This window comes from Callorhinus ursinus, unplaced genomic scaffold (assembly GCF_003265705.2).
Source record: "Callorhinus ursinus isolate GAN/ISIS: 27379988/994484 unplaced genomic scaffold, GSC_fseal_2.0 scaffold14, whole genome shotgun sequence".
In the NCBI taxonomy this organism is placed as follows: Eukaryota; Metazoa; Chordata; class Mammalia; order Carnivora; family Otariidae; genus Callorhinus; species Callorhinus ursinus.
Window position 1 is genome coordinate 38,041,475 of NW_027397076.1, and position 23,537 is coordinate 38,065,011.

At 42.8% G+C, this 23,537-nt stretch overlaps 2 protein-coding genes across 15 annotated transcripts in view; one reads left to right on the forward strand and one right to left on the reverse strand.

Annotated features, from left to right (window-relative positions):
- Positions 1–11,405, forward strand: part of GRIP1 (glutamate receptor interacting protein 1) — a 661,959-nt gene extending 650,554 nt beyond the window's left edge. For 6 of the 12 annotated variants that reach the window (XM_073900694.1, XM_073900697.1, XM_073900696.1 and 3 more), the window contains 2 exons: positions 7,609–7,755; positions 9,683–11,403. In XM_073900694.1, the coding sequence (XP_073756795.1) occupies positions 7,609–7,755; positions 9,683–9,910 (375 nt within the window). In that variant the 3' untranslated portion in view covers positions 9,911–11,403. Of the gene's footprint in view, positions 1–7,608; positions 7,756–9,682 lie in introns of all 12 variants that reach the window. The other 6 variants (XM_073900686.1, XM_073900687.1, XM_073900691.1 and 3 more) reach the window with 4 other exon arrangements.
- Positions 11,268–23,537, reverse strand: part of HELB (DNA helicase B) — a 33,051-nt gene continuing 20,781 nt past the window's right edge. For all 3 annotated transcript variants that reach the window (XM_025883530.2, XM_073900700.1, XM_073900701.1), the window contains 2 exons: positions 19,035–19,529; positions 11,268–15,850 (listed from right to left, as the gene is read on the reverse strand). In XM_025883530.2, coding sequence (XP_025739315.1) covers positions 15,746–15,850; positions 19,035–19,529 — 600 coding nt within the window. In that variant the 3' untranslated portion in view covers positions 11,268–15,745. The remainder of the gene's footprint in view (positions 15,851–19,034; positions 19,530–23,537) is intronic.

Here is a 23,537-nt window from a genome sequence, read left to right on the forward strand (position 1 = left end):
AAGCTCGAGTGAGAGAGAGAGAGAGAGAGAGAGAGGTGGGGCGGGGAGAGAGAGCGGGAGAGAGCGCTGCGCACCCTGGAGTCTGGGTTTCCGTCTTTTATCGACAGTTGTTAACCAGGAGCGAAACATTCATTACTTGGGGTGGAGATGCAGAGTTTCATGCGTTTCCTTCCTTCCTTGGTCAGGGGTTTCCTATTATGGCATCCACCATCTTGGGCTTGTCTGGTTTGGTCCAGCTTCTTGTGCAGTGTTGTCAAGACAGGCCTCTGACTTTCCTGATAGCTGTCCGTGACTTCCTCAGTACTGGCCTCCAGGCGTCCCGTTAGAACCCAGCTAACTGCCTTCTCTGACCGCAGACCTGGCCATAACTAGGTGACCAAGGTGCCCATGGCTTGGTTTGATCTCCTGGAGAATCTGGAGACTGATCTAGCTCTTTCCTCTTTGGTGTGATGTGAAATGAGAGAGGTGAAGTTGCTCCAACAGGATTTGGGGAAGCAGTACATAAATCCACCTCAGATTTTAGAACTGGGACGCTCCGTTGCTTAGGACTCAGCTCTCCAAGGGCCAAGTCAGCCCTGACTTGCTCCTGCTTAGAGCCAGAATCCAGGCTGCTGACTCTGTCCTTGTCGAGCCCCTACTTTTCAAGCCCGTGGTGCCACACGCTTTCCAGGAAGCAGCAGGGGGCAGTGTCGGGAGCAATTGTCCCTTTCTCCCCTCGCCCAACGAGACTCCCCACACAGGCGGGCAGCAACTGCTTTTCCTGACCCAGTTTGTCTTGAAGCCCAATTTGAGTGGCATAAACTGAAATCACTTCCTCTTGGGCTGGAAGAATGCAGTTGGGAAGACCATACCTTTTCTTTTTTCTGCCAGCTCCACAAGTATAGGGTTATCCTCAAAGCCAACGTTACTTGAATTATCAAGTTTAAAGGAAGAGCGCTACCCCAGTGGTATCTGTAAGAATGAATCCAAGTGCCTGGTGATTTCTGGGGAAACTAGTACCATCTCGGAGAAATAGGTGTTGGTTTGGCCCTTAAGGCCATCAGGCGAGGGGCTGAACGATAGGAAGGCTGCCAGGGCTAAGAAATGGCTTCTGGGATAGCCATCACTTGCCGTGACTTGCTCAAGATAGTAGACACAATTGCCTTTAAAATCCAAAGGGGGAGAATTGCTTCTGGCTGCTTAAAGATTTTCACGTGTCAAAACTGAAAACAGAAACATTAGGTTTCTAATCTTTGCCTTGAGGACATTGTTCAGACATGTGAATAGACTTGCTTAGAAATATAAAACAAGGCATAACTTGAATTGTGGCGAACCCTCCTGCCTTCTGTTAAAGCTTCTGTTCCCGGGAGGGTTAGAAGCAATTGCAGTATGTGCTGGAGAATAGTTAAAATTGAACTGAGCCTTGTAGAACCGTATTCTTGCCCAGAGTTATGTTTCAAGAGGCTCACTGGCCCTTTTTAGAACAGAAAAGTCTAGCCTTGCGTTCGTAGTCCAGGTTCCCCGGCTGCATCCTTTGGTCAGCACAGAATAGAGACCCGACACGAAAAATCTTGATTCACATGAGCCAGAGTGGACCACTAAAAGCTGTAGGAGCAGGAGTTTATGTAGATGTTCATGGAAAACCGCAAAAGGGCTCGGATCAGAAGAAATACAGCAGACATGATAAATTATTCATCTTAACTTGTTGGGCAGTTGGGAATGGATAAAGGCTGCCTGACCAGCCAAGAGATTAGATGTCCGGGAAAAAACAACTCATGATTTAGTGGAAGGAACACAGTAAATGAGGTCAGATATTCAAGCACTGCCTCCTAGAGCTTATACATTCCAACTAGACGAGTACGTCCATCAACTTCTTTAAAGAGTCATGTTCTCATTAGCAGGAAGGGAGTAATTCTGCTGCACAGAGCTGCTAGGAGTTCAAAAGCAATCATATGTAGCAAAGTGCCTGGGTGAGGAATTCATCTGTGGGCCCCCCCCCCCAAAAAAGTAACATAACCCTTAGACTTTTTTTATTTTTTTTTGGAGAAAAAAAATCAGAACTAACTACCACCAATCTCCATGCAAGCAGGAGGGCAGCAACGACATGGTACAATTCACTGTTGCTGCTGTGAGAGCAGGCAGCTGTGCACCCCATTTTTGTGAATTATGGATTCCTGGCATCTTATCTTTTGTGTCACTTTAAAATAATTTCCTTTTTGTTATTGGCTTTCTCCAGGAGACCCATAGAGTTGGCTATTAAAATTCAGTTTCCTCTAACCTTAGGAAGTCTTTCCAGAGAAACAGATGCATCTCAAATGTAAACCACTGATTCGCCTCTCATCTTGAAGAGTTTGCCATCCAGTCTGTGGCTCCGAAATACCACACCTCTTAGCCAGCAACTCTGACCTTAAATGAGCTAATCTGTTCACCTGCTCCGGCCGACATCCAACTCAAACATTTTGGTTACTCTGTTACCACTGACTGGTGTTGGCATCATTTGGTGCCCCTCCCAAGTTCTGGCTATGGAGCTGACATCCAAGAATCACAGGCCAATTGAGCAATGAAGAACTTCACTGTTATTCTAGGCCCACACCCAATGTCCCCCCCCCCCCGCCCCCCATGCAAGGATACTGCTTCACTGTGTCAGAAAACCTGCCCTAGATCGAAGACAGAAGCGGGCTTCTTCATGTCTGTTGCAAGCCATAGGCCTTGCAACCCTCACATTTGGGTGCACCGAAAGAGCGTGGCTGGGGCCGTGGAGCAGATGCCAGTCCGCTTACCCATCCAGCCATTAGCACAGGGTCCCTGGGACCTTCCCCCATACCTAGCTGCAAGTGGAACAGAGAGAAGTCAGAGGCACCACCCTCCAGGAGTGGTGACGGTCCCCGCCCCGGGTGGGTTCCTTCTCACATGGTGAGAACACGACTAGAAACAAAGATGCAAAGGAGGCAGGAGGACAAGAAATCCCACGGAGAAGGCGCAAAGCCAAAGAGGGGCACAGAAGCAGCAACCTTGAGCACAGAGACTTCATCTACTAGTAACGAGCGCCCCCAAATGGTAGGCTATCACCAATCCCGTTAGCTATTTGCTTCCTCCTCCTCCCCCTCCCTCCTCCTCCAATTTGGCCTTCCCTCCCCATTCCTCTCTTCCTTCCTTTGAGAAAGGAGCATGAGGATGGGAGGAAAGGGACCAGAATATAACCTAAAAATGTTTCCTCCAATGAAGGGACCTTGGAGGAGTGGCTGATTCCAGCTTGGAAGCAGGAAATATTCATGATGAGTCATGACACCTTGAGCCAGAAAGCAAAGAAGTTATCAAAACAAATGAGTCCTATCAAAAGGACACAGAGGTTAACATGGAAGACCCCCCCTTGGCCAAAGATGAGAAAATTTGTGCACCCAAAAGAATAATGATGAAATTACTTGAAATCTGTATGTAAACCCATGTGTTCATAGTGATACTTTACGAAAGTCATCCCCCCCCCACAAAAAAATGTCTTTGACGCCATTAGAAGTGTCTAGTGCACTAATGCCCTGTGCTAACAATGAAAGGAAAGAATTAGCATTCGCTCTGCTTTCTGGCAGATCAACGTGCACATCAAAGTAACCAAACAGCACTGTTTGAAGAAAAGAGAGTTCTTCTTTACGAAAAATTCTAGCTAACAAATGTGGAAGATATTATAGGATTAGAAAAAGACTATCACTCTGCAGCCCCTAATGAAATTATTCAGACAGTGGTCATCAATGGTCAAAAATATTTAGATGAGAGGTTGATGGGGAGCCTTACAATGAAGGCATTAAGCTGTCCTCCCCTGGACCCACCCAAAGTGGGACAACTAGACATTGAGTGATGTGTTGTCGTAGGAAGCGCCGTGTAGCACCTGTGATCCATTCATATCCCTCCCCACAAAGCTGACCCTGACTCCAGGCAAGGACCCAGGGTAACTTCCACGTAGAGGGACACAGGGACTAGATGAACACAGTGGTGGACAAATACGGTTCCCACAATAAGGCAGCAGCATGGGGCCGTGCTCTAGACAAGAAGACATGTAGAAACCTCACACTCACATGTCAACCTTGTTGGGATCCTGATCTGAAAAAAACAACTCTAAAAACCACTTTGAGACAATCAGGGACATTTTGTTATGGACTAGGTATTGGAGGATATCAGGGAATCAGGGTGAATTTGTGAATGAATTCGTGACTTTGAGGTTATGTAAAAAAAGTGATCTTTCTTTTTTAGAGATTCATCCTGAGGTATGTAGGGGTAAATTACTGAAGGACTGGCATTTGCCTTAAAATAATCCCCCAAAGAAGAAGAAAGAAGGGGATGGAGCCTGTGGGGCAAGCTCTTGATGGTTGTTGGATCTGGGTGATGAGCGTATGGGGATTCATTGTTCTAGCCTCTCTACTCTTGAATACGTTTGAATTTTTTCATTAAAAAATAGCTTTCTCCTAACTAAACTTATTGTGGTAATGATTTTGCAATATATATATATATGTCAAGTCATGATGCAGTCTACCTTAAGCTTATACAGAGCTGTATGTCAATTATATCTCAACAAAACTGGAAATTAAAAAAAATTTTAATTAGCTCTCTCCAATAACCACCCGCCCTACCTTAGGAAAGGGGCAGGACTCCTCCTGTCCTATGGCCTAAGGCCAAATCATAGTTATAGAAGGACCTCAAAATTCTTCTCTGTAATGAGTGCTCATTAAGCAACCACCTGCCTAGGTAAAGAGAAAGTGTGCCGTGGGAATATCTGAGCTCCGCAGTCCCTACCACTTGGGTTTGAACCACTTCTCTGTGGACAAGTTTCTAACTCTCCATGAGCTTTCATATCCGTCTGTATGATCTGTTCCACAGACTTGATAGAGTCAGTAACATCCTGTTGCTTTTTAATCTACTCCCTCAAGACCCACAGGCTTTATCACCTATTGGCAAGAAGTCCAGTATTTCCTGCTGGAGGACCCTCCATCCCACCTCCCTCCCTGTCCAAGAATGGAGCTTCCTCAGCCCTTAGGCAGAGCCAGCCTGGCTGCGATGTCGGAGGTGGTCTCACCTCAGATGGCCACACGGTGGCGCCATTGGAGCTTCGTGTGCCCCCGGCCCCAGCCAACTCCAGCCACCACCCTGCAGTTGCACCTTGCGAATCCCCAGCAGAGCCCTGGGGCGCGAGAGGGTGGAGCACAGCTTGAATTAAATCCCTCTTAGTTCTCGCTCACCGCCCATCTTGGCCAGTTCTGACTGACTGACAAACTCAGCCACAAACCGTAAGAGACTATGAACTCTAGGAAACAAACTGTGGGTTGCTGGAGGGGAGGTGGGGGGCATGGGTTAACTGGGTGACGGGCATTAAGGAGGGCACGTGATGTAATGAGCACTGGGTGTTGTATGCAACTGATGAATCACTAAACTCCACCTCTGAAACTAATATAAAAAAAAATCAGCTCTGTCAAATAAAAAAGACCCTAGTCATTACATTATTCGACAAATACTAACCCTACTATGTGGCAGACACCGTTTTAGGGGTTCAGGATATCAGTGAACTAAACAAAGATTCCTTCCCCACCTCAAGGAGCTTGAGAGCTGGGTGCATCTTCCATCTACTCTCTAAGGCCATCTGAGCCTAGATCACCAATAAAGACTCCTCCTCACCTCCTGAGGAGTTTTGGTCTGGAACGAACTCTCTCACTCATGCAGTTTAACCTACTTCTCTCCCCGTGCATTATCACGGTGCATGTAGGATGGGGGGCTGGGTTTTACTAAGCGACACACGCACATGCAGACCCACCCGCACGCACACACATTCACATACACACAATGACGAATGAGCCTGCAAAGAGTATCATCCCATTAAACATTAATTCCCTCGATTCTTTTCAGAGCATGTAATAGCCCCCTTGTATGCAGAAGACCAAACGGAGCAATTGCACTGTGCACAGGGATCCCCAGATAACTGCAGGGGCCAAGTCAATCAGTCTAATCAGTCTGGGCAAGGTTTGAGATTCGATATTTTAACATGTTCCTGAGAAATCATGATGCTTCTGGTCAGGACCTCACTTTAACTGGCAAGGCACATTTTTTTTTTTCCTCTTAAAAAGCAAAGTTGCAACAAAATTCTGGCCCCTTTCCTTCTAGGGACTTGTAGGAAAGAGGCAGGTAGCAGTAGAATATTTATATATCTTAATTCATAGGATCTAAGGTGCCATGGATTATGAAACACACCTGATTTCAGAGATTTTAAAATATGAAAAAATAAAGCCTATCTTAGGACCTACGAAATAAGGCATTTTGAGTGGCAGTACGTATATAATGGCCTGGAATCAGACAGGGCCCCACTATTCATTACCTTTGTGACCTTGGGCGAATGACTTAACCTCTATAAAATTGAATTTCCTCACCTTTCATATGGCAATAACCACGAGGGCTTCCTGGTGAATAGGATAGACTTGGCCAGCTTGATATTTTAACTCTCAGCCTAGGAAAATAAAAAACCACAAACACCAGTTTTTTGTAGTTCCTTCAATCCCCTCTTTCTCTGAAATAAAATAACTGGGTATAAAAAATAGACCTGTTTTATCTTTACCTTTTGCCCTCTGTAGCCCTGAAGGCTTTACTGTTTTCCAAGAACATATTCATGTATTTGTGTGAAAATAAAATCTTTTTAAAAACAATTAGTGTAAAACAATATATTAGCCCAGATCAGTGCTTAAAGAGGGCATCAGTTTATACAGAGGGCGTCGGGCAAAACTTAGTGATTGTCAGTGACCGGCTTAAAACATTAAACGAGCGCCAAGTGCTGAGTATGCCACCTGGCCGGGGCCAGGGCAGCAGGTGCTCGGTAAATGTTACACATAAATGTGTTTGCCTCTGGAAGGCAGCCTTTTCTCGCGCGCTCACTGCTGTTCCCCAGCACCCAGAACCATGCTCAGGACAGGGTCGGGACTCGGTACACAGTTGGTGAATGTATGCATGATTGGCTGAATGTCTGAACCTCAGACTAACTCTTGCATGTGGTCAGATGGAGGCATGAGGTTCGGGGGAAGCTTTGCCTGGCAGGCGGCCGTAGGTACGGAGGGAACCAGTGAGGCCCGTAGCCGAGAAGGGTGAAGAAGGACTTGAGTTGCTAAACCAAAGCCTGGTTGCTATTCAAGCTGGACCCCAGAGCAAAGTGTTGGTTACAAGAACACTTCCAGGTCTTTTAGTTCCATTTGCTGTCAGTACTAACATTCTGATCGGGATACCATAGCAAATAAAATAATGGACTCCAGGCTGGCAGTTGCTCAGAGGAAGATGATATGCTGAGCACTGTACCCAGCGCAGCATCAGGCACAGTGGGCAGGAAGGAAAGGCCTTTGGCTTCGTCCTGATACCCAGCAGGTGCAACAGGCTGCCTCCAGCAGTTGGCCTTCTCCTTCCTTTTCAGTTCTGGGCGGGACTTTACAAATTGAAGGCTGTTCTCAGAGAAGGGGAAAAAGCTGCAGGAGTGTGGGGAGCTGCCTAACATATTACAAATCTACTATGTTACTGAGCAAATGAGTTTGAAAAGATTGTTGGACAAGAAGTTTCACACACAAAAGTCCGCAGCCACGCTGAATGCGTCCTTCACATTCTCTCACTTTCCAGGTGACCTTGTACAAGAGCTCTGATATGGAGGACTTTGGGTTCAGTGTAGCAGATGGCTTGCTGGAGAAAGGAGTGTATGTTAAAAATATTCGCCCAGCTGGGCCAGGAGATCTCGGTGGCTTAAAGCCCTATGATAGACTCTTACAGGTAAGACCGCAGGTGACGTTTTGATTAATTTCACTTCTCAATGTCTTACTCGATCAATGCCTACCCATCTTTCTTTGCCTCAAGACGAGATTAGGGGACCCTCCTATATGGGATAGAAACTTTATCCTTGGGTAGAGTTTACCAGTTATTGAAATTGTCTGGTTCCCTGTATATATTCCCCAACAGGTTATAAACGTCTTGAGAACAGTGCTGGCACCTTATGCTCCCATTTCCTCTTATACAGTACTTGATATCTCAATATCTCACACAATTCTCTGAAGGCGAAAAGCCAAACCTTGTTTAGTGAAGGGAATGCTATCGTGGTCAGGAACAGTTTCAGTGAGCCCAGCCAATTCCTGATTTTACATACAGTTTTTAGGAATAGCATTTTGTAGGAAAAAGAGAGGGTTGACATCAGTCTTGAGAGTGTGTTTAGTTGGAATGAGTCTGGCACCAAGGAGCTTTCAAAGCGTGAGGCTGTACATGAGGTGACACGCCTTCACCAAGGCACGTTATCATTGATCAATTAGGTAGTTTTAAAACAAATTCTGGTGATCATTTTTACTACGGCAGCAGAACAGTTCGTCTTATCTTGGCACTATGGGATGCTTTCATTTTTCGTAGAGACTCTAATATTTGCTGAATTAATAACTATGGTTACTTCACCTTTATATGGCTCTTCCTCATCTCTAAATTGGGGCTGTGCTGTCCCTGCTTCCGTAGATGTTGAGGCTATAAAAAGTAGACTGGATTTAGACTGGGAAGGCCTTGAATGCTATGAGAAAGCTCTTGGACTTTACTCTCGGGTATGTCAGTTTCTTAGGCAGAATAATGACATCATTTGTAATTTAGAGAGACAATAGAATAATACTATAGGTGGATTGGAGTAAAATGGGGAAGGGGGAGACGCCAGGGAAGGAGACCAGATGTCTGTGTCAGACCCGAGTCCTTTTTCCTTCAGTGCCTCCTGGCAGAGCAGTCTGGGAGGCAAGGGGCAGTTTGGATCCATTGCTCAGATGTTAGAGCCAGATTTAGGAGATTTAGGACACTGAAAGGCATGCGTTTGGATAAAGTTACCTATGGTGGGCTTATAGTGAGAAAAAGAACCAAGGCTAGAATCCTGAGAAAAACAGACTTAAAGGACAGGGAAGAGATAAAGGCAGGGAAGAACTGAAAGCGACTTAAAATGGTAAGAGGATTAAAACAAAGTGGTGCCATAAAGAGCCAAGGAAGGAGAGTTTTCAGGATGATGAGCGGGTGTCAAAGAGTGTGGCCAGGGCTAAAGAGCAAAGTGGACGAGGCCTGGAGACACCATCCCTGTATTGGACGTTTGGGATCAGTCGTACAGTGTGTCAGGTTCCAGATGTGAGAAGATGGAGAATGAGCGGCAGAGAGCGCAAGCAGCCTGTAGAGGGTTAAAAACCCTTGTTGGTGAAGAATAAGGAGAAATGAACGAAGATGCGCACACGTATAAGCTGAGGTGGATGGGCTCACTTCTGGAGAGGTAGTCCAACACCACGGTCAAGAGCACAGCTTCGGAGTCAGCCAGACTGCCTGGGCTCACTTCCCAGCTGGGCCACTTACCAACGGCGGTTCTGAGGCAAATCTCTTCACCACTCTGTGCCTCACTTACCTCATCGGGAAATTAGCGATGACGTTCAGTCGTTGGAGCCCCTGCCATGAGCGAGGCAGTCTGCCCCGCCTGGGGATGTTGGGATGTGCCCCTGTTCCCTGCTCTCAAGGACTTTATGATTTAGTAGCAAAGAATAAGTCGGCCAATGGCCACCTCCTGGTCAGAGAAGAGATAGACCTCTCAGTGTAAGGATGCTCGTTTAGGCACCTTCAGGACACCTGTTACACCAGAAGTGTTAGTCTGGGTGTTGAGAATTAGAACAATAATTCAAAATGGCTCTTCTTGATTTTTCAGGTTAATCATGTCCGAACGAGAGACTTTGACTGCTGCCTTGTTGTGCCCCTCATAGCAGAATCTGGTAATAAGCTGGACTTGGTTATTAGTAGAAACCCACTGGCTTCACAGAAGTCTATAGAACAGACTCTACCAGGAGGAGAATGGAGTGAACAGAACAGTGCTTTTTTCCAACAGCCTAGTCATGGTGGTAATTTGGAGATACGAGAACCCACTAACACATTATAGCAATGCTTTTTATAAAGCAGGACAAAAGACAATATCTACATGGTGCTAAAAAATCCCTTTAAGATTTCTGTGGCATTTAAAGCACAGATATCATGTGGCATTAACTGCAAGCACAGGGGTCTTTTAAATCTCTCTCATGGCTCATGTTCACTTCCCTTTGAAGCTGAAGAGGTCTCTTTCTTGGTGACCGCTATGGTATATGGCAGGCCATTCCCTGCCGGGCCCAATGGTAGAGAAAAAGAAAAATATATAGGCTGCCCCTTCCCCCCAATTAACATCAGAGGAAATTTTTTACGAGTTCATCTTCCAGTCACTTTTTAAAAAGAGAGATGTCTGTTTGAAAATACTCTCTATGGCAATTTCCTTAATGCACTTTGAAATCACAGTTTCTTACTATGAAGTCGTCAGCATTAAGAACTTGACCAAGGCTTGTCACAAAGCTGGCTCTCCTAGGGGAAATGGAGTTTGAGACGTGGCTGGGACTGCTGCCATGGGAGGGGTCCAGGTGTAACATTAAGTTATCTTAAAACGTTTCAGCGATGATGCACGTAGGAGACCATAATAGGTGGTGGTAAATGTTTTGCCCCAATATAGGAATGATTTTAACTAAGATGTATGCTATTCCCTATGCAACAAATTAACAAACAGGATATGTCTTGTGACCTGTTTTTTTTTTTTTAAGGACACACTTTTAATAGCTGCAAATCTCTGATAATGAATTAGAGTGCTTAGTAACACTGAGAATTAGTTATTTTTTAAAATTCAAGACTGAGAATTTAAGAGAGAATGAAAAGTCTCTCAAAATGAGGTTTATCTTAATGATAGGCAAATCAAACTCATCTTGCTTGCCATGTTTTGAAAACTGGTTATAGAGGGGTGTACGGCACATGTACCTTAAGATGACACTGGACTATCTTTTGTTCTGAGCCATGCTACTTTACTGAAATTGTAAATACATTTTTCACAAAATGCATTGCCAATTATTACCATCCCTCAAAGCAATAAACTGTGACAGTTGCTTCTAAGATGTTTGTCAGCAACTGTTCTCATTTGTTCAGATCTTTTGAATAGTTACGCTAATAACTGTTATTTGGTGAATATTTAAAAAAAAATAGGTCTGTATATTGACTGTAGAATCTCCATACTGAAATGATTATTTTCCAAACATTTTCATTTTGTTCAATGATTCCAACAACTGCTTAGGTAAAGCATTTGAACACTGTGTCCTTTGTTTAAGGAAAAAGCTCACCTTTCTTTTTGTGCAGAGAACTATATTATTTCAATCGTATTTCACAACCCGCCAGGGCAAGAGAGTATAAAGCAGAATCATGTTAAAAGAAAAAAAAAAGATCATGAGTCACTTAAATATGTATTTTTATTTGTAACAAACAAGTATTAAGCTGTAAAGTATTTTTGTACAAATTTAATACTTTAATAGCATGGTATTTATCGTCTCTGTATGGTTTTGGGGAATTCAAAATTGTTGCAAATATTTGTATGGAAAAAAAAAACCCTCTACCAAATGGAATAAACAGTGATTTTAAAAAGCCAAAAATTATGATATGCAGTTTTTCTGGTACTTTGATTATATTTTAGTATTCTAGATGAGCCCTACACAATGCTTTCTGTTATAGAATTTTCTAGAGAGGAAAGGTTTTGCCATAAACTTGAAAAGCAGAATGGAAGAATGGGAAGAACACGGGTTTTAAAATCAGACCTGGTTTTGAATTCCAGCTCTGGTGCTCACTGGTGGTATAAAAGTTAGTTACTGCGAGTCAGTTTCCCCACCTGTAGTACCGAAGGTCGTATCTGCACTCTGGGGACTGCTTTAAGGACAAAATGTAAAAGGTATGTTAAGTCCTAAAACAGTCTGTAGACAGAAATACTCCCAGACTAATTATACCTTTATTTTAGGTAACAAAGATAGATTTTAACTCAAGGATCATAATAATATCTGCCCTCAGAGAACATCATATGTATTCTATGAAATACATTTATATAAACTATTTAAAATGTGCAAATTTTAATGTGTGCTATCTTTAAAAAAAAACAACTATGCTGTAGTGCCAACATTTTCATTTTTGCAGACTATCTTGTAGGCCTTGTAAATTTACAGGAACAAGGCGAGGATGTCCATTCTCACCACTTCTATTTAACAATTTATTGAAGGTTCTAGCCAGAGCCTTAAGACAAGAAAATTAAATAAAAGGCATCCAGATTGGAAAGAAGTAAAACTATCTCTATGTGCAGATGATATAACCTCATATATAGAAAATCCCAAGGAATCCACTAAAAACCTATTAAAACTAATAAATGAGTTTAGCAAGATCGAAAGATACAAGATCAATTGTATTTCTATCCAGTAGCAATGAACAAACCAAAAATAAGAAAAAAAATTCCATTGACATTAGGATCAAAAATAAAATACCCAGGAGTAAATTAAAAAAAGGCAAAACAGGGGCCCCTGGGTGGCTCAGTAGGTTAAGCGGCTGCCTTCAGCTCAGGTCATGATCTCAAGGTCCTGGGACTGAGTCCCGTACCCGCTCCCTGCTCAGTGGTGAGTCTGCCTCTCCCCCTCCCTCTGATCCTTCTCCCCGCCTGTGCTCTCTGTCTCAAATAAATAAATAAAATCTTTAAAAAAAATTAAAAATGCAAAACAAAGCACCATTGAAAGAAATGAGAGAAGACATAAATAGAAAGACATCCCATGTTCATGGATCAGAAGACTTAATATTAAGATGGTAATACTCCGCAGATCTACAGATTCAATACAATTACCCCTCAAAATCCCAATGGCTATTTTGCAGAAACGGACAAGCGGATCCTAAAATTCATATGAAAGTGCAAGGGACTCAGAATAGTCCAAAAATCTTGAAAGAGAAGGACAAATTGGAGGGCTCACTTTTTTTGATTTCAAAAAAAAAGCTGACAAAGGGCATGGTGCTGGCATAACAATAGATGTAAATATTAATGGAATAGAATCGGGAACTCAGAATCCAGGAATAAACCTTCACCATTTATGACCAATTGATTTTTTTTAAAAGATTTTTTATTTATTTATTTGACAGAGAGAGAGAGAGAGAGAGAGAGAGGGAACACAAGCAGGGGGGAGTGGAAGAGGGAGAAGCAGGCTTCCCACTGAGCAGGGAGCCCGATGTGGGGCTTGAACCCAGGACCCTGGGATCACGACCTGAGCTGAAGGCAGACGCTTAACGACTGAGCCACCCAGGCGCCCCTGACCAATTGATTTTTGATAAGGGTGTCAAGACAAGTGAATGAGGAAAGAATAGTTTCTTCAAGAAATGGAGCTGGAACAACTGGATATCCACATGCAAAAGAATGAAGTTGGACCCTTACTTCACCATACACAAAGATTAATTAAATGAATCAAAGTGCTAACTGTAAGACCTAAAACTATGTAAATTCTTAGAAAAACAGGAGTAAACCTTCATGACTTTGGATAGGCAGTAGTTCCTTAGATGTGACACCAAAGCCTAAGGAACAACAACAAAAATGAGATAAATTGGACATCATCAGAACTGAAAATTTGTGCGTAAAAGGACACCATCAAAAAAAGTGAAAATAAAATCCACAGAACGGGAATTTATTTTTTTTTGCAAATAACATTTCTAATAAGGGACCTGTATGTAGAATATATAAGGAACTCTTATATCTCAAGAATAAAAATAAAAATAACCCAATTTAAAAATAGGTAAAAGATTTGAATAGACATTTCTCCAAAGAGGTCATACAAACGACCAATAAGCACATGAAAAGATAATTAACATCAGTAGCCATAAGGGAAGTGCGAGTCAAAACCAGATTGACGGAGGGCTGCCTGGCTGGCTCAGTCAGTAGAAACGTGATTCTTGATCTTGGGGCTGTGAGTTTGAGCCCCACATTGGATGCAGAGATTACTTTTAAAAAATAAAATCTTTAAAAAACAAACAACCATATGGAAATATCACTTCACACCTACTGCATGGCTATAATCAAAAAAGTCAGATAATAACAAGTGTTAGAGAAAACGTGGAGAAACTGGAACCCTCACATTCCAAGTATAACAGAAAATGGTGCAGCTGCTGTGGAAAACAATCTGGCAGTTCCTCAAAGGTTAAATAGAGAGAGTTACCAGATGACCAAACAATTCCACTCCTAGGTATATAATTGAAAGAAATTAAAATATATGTCCACAGAAAAACTTGTATACAGATGTTCACAGTAGCATTTTATAAGAGCCAAAAAGTGGAAACAACCCAAATGTCCTTCAGCTGATGAACAGAGAAATTCAAAGTGCTATATCCACATAATATAGTGTTATTTGGTAATGAAAGGAGATGAAGGTCTTTTGCCTACATTGCACTAATGAGAGCAAGAGAGGTCAGCAGCTGCTCTGCTGGAGCTACCCGCAAGAATTCAGCCAGGGTTCCTGATTTCTGCCCCATCAGCTCAAACCGACATGGTCTGATCCACAGATACAGCCTCCAGAGATGCTGCCAGTCTTCCCATCAGTCCACTAAGGATGTAGGCTTCGTCAGGTTAGACTGAGTGAGACTCCTTGCGTGGATTCTCCAAGACATCTACCCAATAAAAGGAACAATGCTAGTTCTTTGTACATTACATTTTTTAATCTTTAAAAAGAGAGAGAGAGAGAGAGAGAGGTGAAGCACTGATACATACCACAAGAGAAAGTCTGAAATCATTCTGCTAAGTTAAAGAAGTCAGTCACAAAGGATCATGTATCGTATGATTCCATTTATATGTGAAGTGTCTGGAACAGGGAAATCAATAGGGACAAAATAAATCAGTAGTTGCCCGGGGCTGGAGGGGGTGAGAGGATCAGAGCCAAGACGTACAGGGATTCTTGGAGGCGGTGGTGATAAAAATGTTCAAAACCCACTGTGGTGGTACTAGCACAACTCTGTGAATATACCAAAAGCCACTGAGTTGTACACTTGAAATGGGTGAATTGTATGTAAGTTATAGCTCAGTGGGGCTATTTTTCAAATACTGGGATAACAGGTAAATTTTTTTCTTACCTTTTTCTTTTACCATTTAACAAGAAATAAAACTCTAAAAAATAAAATAAAATAAAAATCACTCTGAGAGAAAATAATTTTCCCAAGTGGAGTATCTTCAAAACAACGTATTCCTAAAAGCAATGACAATTATGTGACATGATGGAGGTGTTAGCTAATGCAATTAGCTCACCTAGTAATCACAGGGACTATATAAATGTATCAAATCAACACGCAGTACACCTTCAACTTCGTGTTATATGTCAATTATATCTCCAATTAAGAAAAAAAAACGTACTCCCAGCTCAGAAGATAATTTCTAGGAAAACAGTTCCGGGTGAAGTGGGTCCGGCCAACAGTGATGGAGCGAGCAGCAATGTTGCAAGCTGAACAACTGGCAGAAGACCCAACATCCTGAAATGTGTGTCAATAATACAGGAGGTGTAACTGCAGTTTCTCTTGACCATGGCTTCAAACCATTGGCAAAGAGCACCCACAGTGATCATGGAGTCAATAAAGGCATTATTGTAAAAATAAAACACTTTCTAAAGTACAGAGTTTAAAAAAAACAAAACAAAAAACAACAGATTTTGCCTGCATTTATGTCCAATGCTACCAGTCATGATGACAGATGTTGAGATCATTATGGTTTTCTCCGATCAAATGAGTTTAAAATATATGCTAACATGAACACCTTAAAATAAAACTCCAGTCACAGACATCCTGTTTTATATCTTGAGAGTTTGAAGCTATGATGTTCATTTTGTGTTGAGTAGGAAAAAAGAGAGAGGTAATTACTTTGAGCAATCGGAAACAATTAAGTTTCTTGATTATTTGTGGGTGTGAAAAGTTGCCTGGGGGTTAAATGATTTAGTCTCAAATTCTGAAGTCTGGAAGACACTTGTGGGGAGGCTTCTTCCACCTATAAGGACAACAATAAAAATAAAGTTAGTTTTGTGAAAACGTAGTCAGTTTACCTACCCCATGTATTTCTACTCCCTCTGACTGCTTCTTTGGAAGACATGACACGTGCCCCCTCCCCCGCCTTGGAAGAGTTGAGCAGACCCAAGCAATCAGCTGCCAGCCCTTTGTGGGATTCTGTCCACTTTTGCTCACTGTGGTATCCTCAGCACCCAGCTCTGGGACAGGCATGAAGAAGTGACCATTTGCCGAATGAGTACACATATATATAATTTCTAACAGTGTGGCCACTACATAATTTGGCAGCCCAGTTCAAGATGAAAATGTGGGCCCTTTGTTCAAAGGTAAGAATTTCAAGATGCCAAGTGCAGAACATTAAAACAAGTATGGAGTGGCTGTAAGCACAAAGCCCCGTATGGCTGACTGTTCAGGGTGCACATCCATGATGCCAGCCTTAGGTGTGGTAAGATGCAACACTGCAAGACTGGGATCCTTCGTACTATTAGTGATTCCCAAGCACAAGGCAACGGACCAGTACGGTCATGGGAAAGCTTTCGCCACCACAGGGAAATGAGAAAAATAAGCACAATTCAAGTAATCTTTCATAATGCTAAACTTGTTCAATTTAGAGCACTGTAATGGTTAACATTATGTGTCAACTAGGCTAAGCCATGGTACCCAGATATTTGGTCAAATATTCTAGATGTTTCTGTGAACGTATTTTTAGGAGAGATAAACATTTAAATCAGGAGGTGATCAATAAAGCAGATTACCCACCATAATGCAGGTGGACCTCATTTGATCAACTGAAGGCCTTAACAGAAAAAAAGACTGACCGCCTCCCAGAAAGAGAGAATTCTGCCTGCCTTTGGACCCAAACTGCAAAATCAACTCTTTGGGTCTCCAGTCTGTTGGCCCGCCCTGCAGATTTTGGACTTGGCAGCCTCCACAAGTATGAGCCAATTCCTTAAATAAATCTAAAGAGATAGATGATAGATGATAAATGATAGGTAGGTAGTTAGGTAAATAGATATATAGGGATACAGACACAGCCTATTGGTTCTGTTTCACTGGAGAACCCTAATACAAGAACTATCTTTATTTGGGATTTTATGATTACATCCTTCCTAGATTTTTTAAATGACAAAATGTTATTTTCTTTCAAAAAATTCTGGAAATCACTGCTTTATATGATAAATTTTAGAATATTTATACATATGCTTTTATTTAAAAGAATATTTTTGTTTTTCCCTTTTTGGTTGTGGGACATGAGGCAAAAACAAAACAAAAAAAAGCAAAATCAGGACAACATTTTCTTTTAAAGCTTTTTTTCAAAACCTAAAGCTATTAATCCACAGAAAAGCAAAAGCTTTCATCTAGGAGGGTCTCTGTCATTAGTACCTGCAGAATTTAAGTGCCGATTTGGCTCTGATATAGCCACATGGATATGCAGGAAAGGTAGGGGGACAGCCCTGGTCATTGAATCTGAGCTTTTAGAAATCACATATCTCAACGCACTAGAAAGTCTAGACACAGAAGTCCCTAATTTATCGGGCCGGAGCCTTTGAATTCTTAGTTTCCTCATTTCCAGGGCTTTCTTGGACGTCACATACTTGTGGCACGCCTTGTGAGAAAGCTTATCCTCTTCAGTTAGAGAACTTTGCTCGTACTGGAGCCTTTGGATAGTGACATCAGCCAGCGCTGGACTCATCGCATCCACAGACCTTCTGCAGTGTTGGTTTGGGCCCGAGCTTCAAAGCTTTGGCAAGCTCAGCAGCGAAGGTGGATATCGCTGTCACTTCGTACCACCACAGAAACCATAACTAGCCCATCCCATGCTGATGCAAAGAAATAAAAGGCAAGAAACGACTTTCTTTGGAATTTTCTGTTCCAGGCCAAAAGCCTTATTATCCCAGGGTCTTTGTAAGAGGTAACACAGTCAATTTCAGAAAAAGATGTTTTGCTGAGATGGAAATTCCACATCAAAGAGTTGATCTGGAGCACAGAATGAAGCTTAGAATCAGCAGGGATCCTACTACTTCCAACAAACTTTTCTTTCACTATGCCTACTTTTATCGCTTTCCTTACAAAACCTGTCCCGCGGCCTCTTTTCCCAGTCCTGATTAATGGTACCTGGATCTCCCTGGATGCTCAAGCCAGAAACCTAAGACTCATGCTCAGGCCGACCCCCCCCTATATATAATTGACCATTAAATCCCATGCACCCCCTACCCCTAAGCATCTCTTTTCCAACCCCATCGCTACTACCTGACTTCAGAACCTAATCATTCCGTTCAAGCTCCTGAAATCATCTTTTTGCAAGGAGCTCATCCCCTATGGCCTCCAAAACACAATCTACTAAACTCCACAGTGACCTTCATAAATTTCAATTCACAGAGCTCTTAAAATGCATCTGGTGTTCTCCATCACATTCAGGAGAATGTCCAATCTCTTCGGAAGAGCCTCTGTGTCTTCCCCACTCTTCCAGGGTCCTCAGCTCGACCTCCACCTGCATGCTATGCCCCGGCCACAACACTCCATACTTGTGATTGCCTAATCCGCCAGGACATCGCACGCTGCATTTGCCCTGGCACCCTCTTAGAGAACTGTTGCACCGTCTCCGTGCCATGTGGGGTCAGAGGCTATGTATCGTCTCCCTTTAGAACTCCGCTTGGCATTGGCAGGTTCCATTAGCACGTTCTCCTCTGGGCTCCCACTGTGGCCCCTTCTCTCTGTCACAGCCTTGAAAGCCTCAGGACACCGGAACAAGTCTACTTGCCAGCACATAAAGCAATCCTTAAGCTTCTACTGGAACTTCATTTGGAGATCATGGATAATTCACCAGCTGCTCCAGTGGAGAGTGGGGGTTAAAGTAAGGCTGTGGGCCACCAAAAGGAGGGGAGGGGGATAAGGAAGATTTGCAGAAAGAAGGTGCAGGACGTCCAGTTTCTCCCCGCACGCCCCCTCGCGCGCATCAATAGATTGCCATGGCCTAGAGTGCCGGCCTCAAGCCAAGTGACAGACAGTGCTAGGATCAACCAGGCACCAAACTGACAGAGGTGAGAAAACACTTGGTTTTAAGTGCTCCAGCACAAGGTAACACTACTGAAAAATACATAGCCCTGCATAAGCACACTGAAGTGAGCAATACTTAAAACTGGAGCGCATGAGAACATCACTCCTACCATCCGGATTTTGCTTGGACTTTCAGCACCACTCAGGCCACAGGCTCTTTTGGACCCACGAAGTTCTGATGGATCTTCCTCTGGATCCACTTCATCGGATGAAGACAACTTCCATCCTTCAGGAAAGGTGAACGTCCTGTCGTCAGCCGCACAGGCCCCGCTTCCAGGGACACCGGCGGTCACACTGGTGGTTGTGACTGGAGAGACTGAGGATGCTGAGGGCTGTGTGCTCAGTCCTCTGCTCTCTCCAGAGCTCCTGGACAGGGAGGCAAGGTCTGCTGGAGACACCCAGCTCGTGGAGAGCTTGTTTTGCAAAAAATGTTTTAAGCGAGTTTTTCTGAGAACACTGTTCCTCGTAATTGCGCTCCGGAGGTGAGACTCTTCAGCGATGACATACACTCTGCAGCGGCCCCTGGTCACTGCGGTGTAGACGTGCTGCCAGTGTTGGCGGCCCGCCTTCCCAACCACGTACACCACCGTCTTCTCCTCAGACCCCTGGGAGGGAATAATGCAGTAAGAAGAGTTAATGTGGTGTCACGGGTTCATGGCCTCACACAGCCGCAGTCTACCAAGACAGAAAAGAGGGAAGTCCTCAAAGTGCTACCTGGCCAGTATGTTCCTACAAATCCACCTTACAGTTGCAGTTTATTCATTACCCATGAACTCCTATTCCCTAATTATGCGGTCAAGTTCAGGTCTTACAGATGCACAACTGGTGTGTAGAAACCCAACAATAAACTTGAAAGACGGCATGAAGTGCCAAATCTTCCCTAATGAAAGAATTTTCAACGATCGGATGGGCTCTGTGTATACGAGTGTTATCCCACTGGTACTTATATAGCAAAAAATAAACACCTTAAATATTCGATAGTAAGCGAATAGATAAATTTGCTTCTTTGTTTACATTTATATCAAGTATCTGTATATAGACATTTGATATACTATTCTGCAAACATCAAAGATGCTTTGAAATCTAACAACATTTTTAAAAACTGGATGCTTTCATGTAAAGAATGATCACCACTATGTAACACAAAATAAAATTACTCTGATCCAAAAAAGTATACACAAAATGAACATAAATATCTAACAAAACAAGTCATAAAAAAGGAGGAAAAATTCTATCAAAAATTTAACTACGGGTGCCTGGGTGGCTCAGTTGGTTGAACGTCTGCCTTCAGCTCAGGTCATGATCCCAGGGTCCTGGGATCGAGGCCCGCATTGGGCTCCTTGCTCAGCAGGGGCTCTGCTTCTCCCTCTCCCTCTGCCTGCCACTCTCCCTGCTTGTGCTCTCTCTGTCAAATAAGTCAATAAAATCTTTAAAAAAAAAAAATTTTAACGAGCCTGTCTCCGAAATGGAGGGCTCTATGGATGATTTTTTTTCTTCTACTTTTCTGTATTCTCCCATTGTTGAACCATTTATTACTTTCATCATGACAAACAAAGCAAAAGAACAATGAACCTTTGCTTTTTAAGTTTAGCAAGCCAAGAATTATACAGGCAAGAAAAATGCCCAATGTCGCCATGTAACTGTGAGAAAACCACTTCAAGTTTCAGGGCTATTCTTAGTCCCTATATTTTCAGTGCCAACATAAACTAAGTAGTTTGAACCATTATCTCTCCTAATGTCCCCACATCCCCCCAGACAAAAGAAGAATTGTAGGGAGACGAATGGCAAGATGGGGCATGTAGAAAATACAGATCCACAGTTAAAAGCCTCTTTCTCAGCAAGCACTTCTATCTCTCTAGACACAGAGAATTGGAAACAACTCTTCAGATTATAAAAGCGTGACAAACACTTCCTTCAGGTGCTGCTGAGTCTCAGAAATTTACTTAAATGACACTTGATCATACAAATAAAAAGTACATTTTATAGATCCACAGCATATTGGACTTGGACTTCATATTGTGTATTCCTAAGCAGGTAAATGCCTAACCCAAACTCAGTTAACTTGAGTTACTAATCATTAACGAACACAGAAAAACTTAACAGCTTCATAGTCAGTCTCCCTCATACTCACACGTGCTGCGACCCACTGTCCTCACAGCATCTACAGTGATACTTGTAAAAAGCAAATCCAATCACATCAGATTCTGCTTAGAGCTGATATACAGCTCCCAAGCTCTCAAAACAAAGTCCTGACTCCTTGTATGGCTCATCTGGTCCTTCAAAGGCCAGCCTTGACCCTGCTGCCTTCCCTCCTTTCCTCTTTCCTTCCCTGGAGCCACGCTCCATCGGACACGAGGAACCTCTCTGGGGTCCTGCCGGGCAGACCCACTTCCGGACTAGCGGCCCTCTCCATGTCCATGCACTGTCCAGCCCCCTGTACTTCCTCTGTCACAGAAGGTTCACTGGAACGGGACTGTCCGCCTTCTCAGCTGTATTCCTCACTGGACTGTAAGCTCTTTCTCGTTCACTCTTCTTTATCCAGTGTCTCACTGAATGAATGATGCTAAAAATCAAATGGTCATGCCAAAGGTGTGATCAGAAAGCAGGATGGGGACACCGAACTTCACCTCAAATCACCTGCTAGAAATTATTTTTCATACTTTTGATATTTTTTTTCATACTTTTCATACCTTCCTTGAATCGTTAGAACTATCGAACTTCTTAAAGGAGGCAAGTTTTTATACATTTACTTTTAATTATGTATAGGTCTCTCTTTAATGTGTCCTGAAACTCAACATTTATAAAAAAAAAAAAAAACACAAAAAACAAAAAACACAAACCATTCATTCCTTTCCTGATTTTATAGACTTAGAATGTGAAAGTCTCTATGGACCTTAAAGTGGGGGGCAAACCACTTTCTCTGCAAAGGGTCAAAAAAGTATTTTAGGTTCTGCAGGCCAGATGTTCTCTATCGCAACTACTCAGTTCTTCCTTTGCAATGCAAAAGCAGTCATAGCCCATATGTAAATGAACCAGTGCTGCTGTGTTCCAATAAAACTTTATTTACAAAAACTGGTAGTGGGCCAGATGTAGATATCATATTGGGTACCATGGTCCTAGAAGGTCCTAGGTTACCTGGCCCCCAATCCTACCCTCCCTTATCCCACAGTACTTCTCTGACATCTCTTGTCACTCTCCCACGCTGGCCTCCTTGCTGTTCCTGTTCTTCAAATACGACAGGCAGGCTTCCACCAAAGAACCTTGGCCTTGGCTATTCCCTCAACCTAGAATGCTCTTCTCCTAGACCTGCATGGTTTACTTCCTTACCTCCTTCAAGTCTTTGTTCAAATGCCACCTTCTCAATGAGGCCTATACCGACTACTATTTAAAATGACAGCTGCATCTCCCATCTAGCCCCACCCCGTTTCTGTAGCATTTGTCATCTTCTACCATATCACGTACGGCTGACCCTGGAACAACATGGGTTTAAACTGCATGGGTCCACTTACACATGAATTTTTTTTTCTGATAAATACAGCACAGTACTGCAAATGTATTTTCTCATCTTTATGATTCTCTAACATTTTCTTTTCTGTAGATTACTTTGTTTTAAGATTATGGGGCTCGAACTTACAACCCCGAGACCAAGAGTCACACACTCTACTGACTGAGCCAGCCAGGTGCCCCTATCTTACTTTATTGTTAAGAATACGGTATATAATACATGGAACATACAAGATGTGTGTTAATCAACTGTTTACATTATCGATAAGGCTTCTAGTCAACAGTAGTCTATGAGTAGTTAAGTCTTTGGGAAATCAAAAATTGTACACATGGATTTCTGACTACAACGAGGGGTCGGTGCCCCGAATCCCCACAGTATCCAAGGGTCAACTGTAGTTTACTTATTGTTTTATGACTGTGTCTGTCTGTCTGTCTCCTTCCTCCTCCCCACCAAATGTAATCTTCCCAGTGGCAGGTATCTTTGTTTCATGGACTGATCTAAACCAAGCACCAAGAACAGTCTAACTCAATAAATATTTGTTGAACTGAACTGAACTTGGAAGAAACAAACTACACTCATACAAGATAACAATCACGAATGTTCTCAGAGGTAAGAGATGCTATTTCAACCACAAAACAAGAGCCAGATTTAATAAAAGGAACACTTAGAGATAGTTACTAGAACCTTAATCGAGTAATAAAAAGACCCCTTCATACTTCATTTGTCCAGAAATGTAAAAAAAGACTGGATTATAAATTTGAGGAAATCTCTCAGAAAATACAGCAAAATGATAATGAGATGGAAAGCAGGAGAGAGATAAGACATTTGGATAATCAGTATAAGAAATTTGGATAATCAGTTCTGGAGGTTGAACACAGTAGACATTCTAGAAAGACAAAACAGAGAAAACTGAGGACAAGAAATCTTTTTTTTTTTTTTAAAGATTTTATTTATTTATTTGTGAGAGAGAGAATGAGAGACAGACAGCATGAGAGGGAAGAGGGTCAGAGGGAGAAGCAGACCCCTTGCTGAGCAGGGAGCCCGATGTGGGACTCGATCTCAGGACTCGAGGATCATGACCTGAGCCGAAGGCAGTCGCTTAACCAAC